The sequence below is a fragment of the Panicum hallii genome, chromosome 7 (assembly GCF_002211085.1).
Source record: "Panicum hallii strain FIL2 chromosome 7, PHallii_v3.1, whole genome shotgun sequence".
NCBI lineage: Eukaryota > Viridiplantae > Streptophyta > Magnoliopsida > Poales > Poaceae > Panicum > Panicum hallii.
In genome coordinates this window covers 39,042,550-39,048,916 of record NC_038048.1, presented here as the reverse complement: position 1 = coordinate 39,048,916, position 6,367 = coordinate 39,042,550, and the positions used below count along the sequence as shown (strand labels likewise).

The 6,367-nt window shown below is 46.4% G+C and overlaps 1 protein-coding gene across 2 annotated transcripts; it reads left to right on the top strand.

Moving 5' to 3' along the window:
• Positions 1-3,911, top strand: LOC112901042 (probable serine incorporator). 2 transcript variants are annotated; one of them, XM_025969861.1, is made up of 13 exons: positions 1-52; positions 151-423; positions 517-593; positions 902-1,061; positions 1,450-1,474; positions 1,661-1,750; positions 1,856-2,027; positions 2,253-2,326; positions 2,523-2,592; positions 2,669-2,740; positions 3,100-3,233; positions 3,427-3,500; positions 3,668-3,911. In XM_025969861.1, the coding sequence occupies exons 2-13, from the start codon at positions 249-251 to the stop codon at positions 3,748-3,750; spliced, it is 1,206 nt and encodes a 401-aa protein (XP_025825646.1). In that variant the 5' UTR covers positions 1-52; positions 151-248; the 3' UTR covers positions 3,751-3,911. The 2 variants fall into 2 exon arrangements, with proteins under 2 accessions (XP_025825646.1, XP_025825645.1); XM_025969860.1 differs by having other exon boundaries at positions 2-423.
• The last annotated feature ends 2,456 nt before the right edge of the window (positions 3,912-6,367 follow it).

Sequence of the window (6,367 nt, the reverse complement as noted above, 5' to 3'; positions counted from 1 at the left end):
ACCGGAACCGACGTGGAGGAGCGGAGCGCCTCCTCGGAGCAGCGCGCCGCCCGTGAGCTCCCGTCTCCTCCCCGTCCCCTTCCGCGCGGCATTGTTGCGACGCCAACCCTTAGCAAGGGCGGACACTCCCATCCCGACCTTCTCGCTCAGTTGCTCCGCAGGAACCCCGAGCCGAGCGGGAGACGAGAGGCGCTCCACGCCTCCGCACGGGAGCATCGGCGGCGCGAGGAGCGAGCGGCGGGGCGGATATGACCGTGACCAAGGCAGGAGGCGCGGAGCCGTGCGGGGGCGGCGGCGGGTACGAGGCCCTGAGGCGGCAGTCGCTGCGGGCGCGGTACGCGTACGGGTTCGTCTTCTTCGCCACCAACCTGCTGGCCTGGTTCGTCAGGGACTACGGGGCGAGGGCGCTCCGCGGCTTGCACCGTGAGTTTTTTCATCCCACCCTCTTCTGAAAATTCGGCTCTCGCGGGCTTGCAGCATGAAGCCGCATTCATGTCGCTTGTTTTTGATCTTCAGATGTGCCGGTCTGCGGGGCAGGGGACTCCAAGTGCTTCGAGTCCGGAGGAGTGCTCCGGGTGAGCTTGGGCTGCTTCGTATCCTTGATTTCAGAAGCAGGGGGTGCATTCGTTTCTCCTCATGCAACTGATAGAGTGATAGGACGGTCTACTGTATATATAAGGCATTCAGCTATACTGTTGTCAAGAAATTATGTTTCATAGTCCTGAACCAAACTAGACCCAGTTTTGAATGGGGTTTTCTGCATCAAGTTCATTTCTAAAAGGGTAAGCGTGATCAAGGATTCAGAGTAATAGGCACCATGCTTCTAGGACTACAACTAAACATTTGGCATCTGTGACGGTGTGCTATGTTCCTTTAGTTTACTTCCTTACAGAATGTTCAGATATTTTTCTGGTTGATGTTTGCCACAACATTTGGAACTCGCAAGCTCCATGAAGCTCGTAATTCATGGCATTCTGGATGCTGGATTCTGAAGTCTCTTGTGTATGTCCTATCAATCGGCATCCCATTTATCATCCCTAACATCTTCATCCAACTTTATGGTAAGTTTAATTTCTCCCCACTTCATGATCATCCATAATGTGCTCAGGTCACAGGGTACTGCGCCAAATTTAGTTGCTGCAGAGTGTAAGATATGATGGCATAAGTGAATGCGAAGGAATTATAGATAGCGAAATTGCTTTACTTCATAGCACCACATACTGCACTGGTACTTAGAATGAATCATTTTCCCTAGTGCTGTAGGAGAAGTGAGCGCTTAGGCAGGCTGAGGCCAATCACTTCACAGTTCCTTGCTTTGGAAAGTCGAAATGATTATAAATAAAGCTGAAAAATTCAATTTATTTCTAGTGGTACAAGTATACTTCTCCACCAGTGTCAGCAGACTGTACTTTTAGCATGCTGAAAAAAACTATTCCATTTTGACTGCAGGTGAAATCGCTCGACTGGGTGCCGGGTACTTTCAACAACCGTTCTTACTGTGCTGAATTTTTAAATGTTTCAAGCTTTATTGGCATGTTGCACTATTTTTTACTTTTGTTTCAACTATTAGTACAGTACTTTCCAAGTTTTTACTGTTGAACTGAGGTCGTATTTGCAGGTTATAGTAAACATGTTACTTCTGTTTCATGATTCTGCCCAGGATATTTCTCCTCCTCCAGCTCATAAGCATGCTCCACTTCATATCGTGGTGCAATAAACGTTGGATGCCAGATCCTGGATCAAATCAATGGTAAGGAATTATTTAGTTGTGGTGCACCTTGTGGGGTCCCAGTTACTTCAGTCTTGAGCTCTGAAGTTAGAACTTACCATGACATTATCCTTGTGCCATTCTCAGTGGCTTGTTTGGGTTATTCCTGTCAACCATCTGCTACATCGCTTCATTTTCTGGAATTGGCGTGTTGTATTTTCTGTATGTCCCAAACTCCTCATGTGCGTTCAACATCTTCACTATTACATGGACAGCAATCTTGGTGAAGATAATGATGGCATTGTCATTGCACTCTAAGGTACGAGGATGCTAGCAGCTGCCGGCCGCAACTTCCTTAGTCGTAGCTTATGTCGAATTGAAAACCAGTGGCTAGTTTTGGATGGGAATATCAAACTGCAGTGCTGATAGTAGGCTAGTCTATTAGCACATCTGAGCACTTATCCATCTAACAAGTAAAAGTACTCCAGTACCTGCTTGATATGTAAGAGTTTTGTAATTTTAGCTTACTTTGTTTGCTGATAAGGTTAATGAGGGTCTTCTGTCTTCTGGGATCATGAGTGCATATATTGTCTTCCTTTGTTGGTCTGCACTCCACAGGTACTACCCTTTTCCTTGGTAGCTTACGTAACCTGGAACTGTTGAGGAGTTTGTAGTTTTGGTATTCTACAAAAGAATATCCACTTCCATATTGCAGAGTATTCTGGCTCATTTCTTTTCGTTCACCGCTCTGCATAACACAGCCTTCTATTGTTCAGTTTGCATGATGTTAATTTCATACTATGCGCATGTGCAGTGAACCACAAACTGGGAAGTGCCACTCTCATATGAAAATTGCTAAAGATGGTGATTGGGCTACAATTGTTGTAAGTAAAAGTTCAGAATCCTTCTGAATAGTTATGCTATGGACATTACCTTATTACTGAGTTGTGCTTTTTCTAGAGCTTCATTATCGCAATTTGTTCCATTGTGATGGCCACATTTTCTACTGGTATCGACACCAAATCTTTCCAAGTAAGTTTAGAACTCTCAATTTTTCTTTGATATGCACCATTTCAATTCTCTGACATCACTGCATGGTAGTTAAGAAGTTCTGAACCGATATGCAAGTTATCATGTCACCAATTTCAAAGTGATCAATTAATACTCAGTAGTCACACACACATCTTGCCCTCTTTGGGAATACTACCAGCCAATGTACTTGAAAGTGTCAAAATGACCCTTCGATGATAATGCACCTGTTTTTGGTCAGATCATATGTCCTCCTGTGCATTCTCCTTTATACAGTGCATATTCATTAATCAGTATTGACAATCAGTATTTTGTTCAGAAGTGACACCTTTACTAACAGTAATAATAATGTTCATTTTCAGTTCCGGAATGATGAAGTACAATTGGAAGACGACACTCCTTACAGCTACGAGATTTTCCACATCGTGTTTGCAATGGGAGCTATGTATTTTGCAATGCTGTTCATTAGCTGGGAGCTAAACCATCCTACAAGAAAGTAAGACATCTGACCGTACCACAGATATTCCTTCGATTCTAAGTGACAAGATGCATACTCATTCATGGACTTATGCTAAAATTGTATTCCTTGTCATCATTGGCACACAACATGATTCATTTGCCACGTAATCCTTGTAAGAGCATAAGTTGCATTCAGTAACATCCTCTCACATCGTTCATGACATAATCAGGTGGAGCATAGATGTTGGATGGGCTAGCACATGGGTCAAGATCATCAATGAGTGGTTCGCGGCTAGCATATACAGTAAATCACCTATTTCCAGTCGCCCGCCCTTCTGTTAATGTTCAGAAAAATGTTCATTGTATGATTATATATGGTGGTAGATGATTCTTTATTGAACTATCGCTAATGTTTGATGATTTTCAGAGGCAACTAACACAGTGCTAACATTGACGTCTGCACCTTTGCAGTTTGGAGGCTGATCTCCCCAATCGTATTGAGGAATCAATTTGTCAATGATGAAGGCTTCGTGCCACATAGGCCCACAGTATAGTCTTAGTGATAGAGAACACGATTTTTGTAACTCACTGATTCGTTCCTGCTGATATATCTTGCTAAAAAGAACGTTCGCATGCTTTATTCTTTAAATTTCTACAGTTGTACGTCCAAACCATACGAAAAAAGAATAGGAAATTCATGTGACTTTGTGTGAAATGCGGTGCGAATCTGTGTTGGATATGGCCGGCGCTTTTAAGCAACTTGTTTTTCTTCATCTTCAGGCTTTCTCTAGTGCTTGTTAAGTTGAAGGCTTCATATTCATATTTTGGTTTGGGCTTTCCAGATGAACAATTTTTGTACTGCTGATGCATCTGAGTTGCTGGAAGTTTGGTCAAGCTGTGCACGGCGTGCAGCGGCTGTCTTCCTATGAAGCTCTGTTACTGGGGCATCAACAACCTTGACGAACTGCTCCTCGACAGACGACAGTGCACTGGCAGATTCTAACCACCCGAATCTCGGCGGCCGCGGCCGTGGACGAGGAGTCCCGGCGTCCGACCTCTGCTCTCCTCCAACAGCGCCCTCTAAACCGTTCTCTACCCAATATATAGAGAAGATTCTGTTCTCTATTGCTCCAGCAGCGTTCTCTAAATGGTCCTCTAAAATAGAGAACGCTACAGGTTTCCTCTATATATAGAGATTCTCTCTTCTCTTCTCTATTTTTTCTTTACTTTTTAAACACTGAAATAAATAAAAATAAAATATGTCCATAGCATTTGAGGTATGATAAATACGTACGTACAAAAATTGGGAACAAAATACGTTTCTAATATACGATTTAATGTATAGAGAACGAGATTTAGAGAACCTTGTTGGAGAGAAATGAGATATAGAGGAGAGCATCTTGTAGAGAATTCTGTAAATGAAGGATATAAAGAAAGATATATAGAACGACGGTCGGAGATAGCCTTAGCGGCAGCGTTACGTACTCCAATCCAGTCCCTGTCTCCTTCCCCCCTATCTGGCCTGCAGACGTGGTCGGTGACGCCTAGTGCTCCGCTCCTCCCGTCCCGCCCACAATACGCAAACCCCGCCCCACCCCCCCCCCCCCCACCCCCCTCGCTGTTTCCCTTCGCCTCTTCCTCCTCGTCGATCTCGTCCATTCAAATCCGCGGCTGGTGGAGGTAAAATTGGCTTCTCCAGTTTCTTCCTGAGTTCGGCCGTGGATCCTCCTTTAGTTCGCGGAGCTGGTCGGCCTCATCTATATCGTACCGAGAGGCCTTTTGCTGGAGCTCGATTCTCTTCCGTTAGCGTCGATCCTTTTTCCTTGCGCCGCCCGACGTCGCTGTTGGATCTTTTCTTGGCTTGGAGCGGCAGTGAGACGGAGTAGGAGGAGGCGCGGGAGGGGAGATGCCCCCGCAGTGGGGAAAGCAGAGGAAAGCCGGAGAAGCCGAAGTCCATCGGCCGCGGCAAGCGCGGGACAGAAAGGGGAGCCATGCCCATGAGCCAGGGAAGAGGAGGGGGTTTATGGAAATATGTAGGGGGTTTTGTGTAAATATTCGGATCTCGACCTATAATAACGATTCGATTTAGGGTGTTTTATGTAAAATATTGGATGGCGATAATAGTCGCTATCCATTTAAGGGTTTTTTAAAAATATTAGATCCCGTTTTAGGGGGTTTTGTGTAACTTTTGCTGAACTTGATTAATCCTCGGGCCGGCGACCTGACCGGTGACTGCGGCCATGGCGGCTCCCGTCCCGTCATCCCCAAGACCCCAACCCGTCCCGCGCTGCGATTCCGGCGTCGGCGGCGAGGGCGGCCGTCGAATTCCACGCCGAGAGATCCATTTGTTGTGCAGAACGGCGGAAGCCGCGCGATCGTGATCCGTGACGGTGACCAATGATGCCATGGCCGAGACCCACCTGTGGCGGTGAGCCGTTCCCTCCCTGTAGACTCCCACGAGGTCGAATTAGATGCTTTGGAAACGAGGAGCAAGTGGAGGACCTTGCCATGGCGTCGCTGCCTCGCTGGGAGCTGAGCTCTGCGATGTTGAAGGTCGGAGTGTGACAGCCGGAGATGGCCCGCTAAAGGAAGCGCGTGCAATTGCTGTATACAGTGCGTCATAATTCAGACCTTTGGCAGACCTCTGCAGAGGCCAAACGGGGTAGTGGCTCCCCCTTGGTTAGGAAAATTTCTTTATATATTAGCACAGCTGTACACGGTAAATTAGCTAAGTTAGCACTAATTGGCTCCTCGTTTCATATAGTTCATGTTCCGCCACTGAATGGGTGGGAGCATTGATCAAACTGCACCCATGGGGATATCAGCTAAGTAAAGCTGCGACAGTCTGCTGGAGCTGTATCTCAACTGATGTGCAAAGCTTCTGAAGAAATTTGCCAAAGGTGGTGATTGGGCTACTTGCTGCAAGTAGAGTCCTTAGTAACAAAGTTCTTGGCTGCTGCCTACTGTCAGACACTCAGACTGCTGTTCCTGCTCCTCGTGGTTGATTTTGGCTAGTACGCACCAGTAATCCATGTCTTCACAAAGGAGCATTTCCCTTGCTGCGACCATCCCAAAAGCTTCGAGAATCATTTTACACCCACGGTATGTTGTAAATGGCTGGTGAAACTGGAGCACACCGTTTATCCGTTCCATTTTCCTTGTCTCCTTGCA

Bases quoted from the DNA above. Each gene is read 5' to 3' on its own strand.
- LOC112901042 (XM_025969861.1), top strand. From the start codon at position 249: ATGACCGTGACCAAGGCAGGAGGCGCGGAGCCGTGCGGGGGCGGCGGC. The intron at 424-516 runs GTGAGTTTTTTC...TTTGATCTTCAG, and splicing joins GGCGCTCCGCGGCTTGCACC to ATGTGCCGGTCTGCGGGGCA. The intron at 3,234-3,426 runs GTAAGACATCTG...TGACATAATCAG, and splicing joins CTAAACCATCCTACAAGAAA to GTGGAGCATAGATGTTGGAT.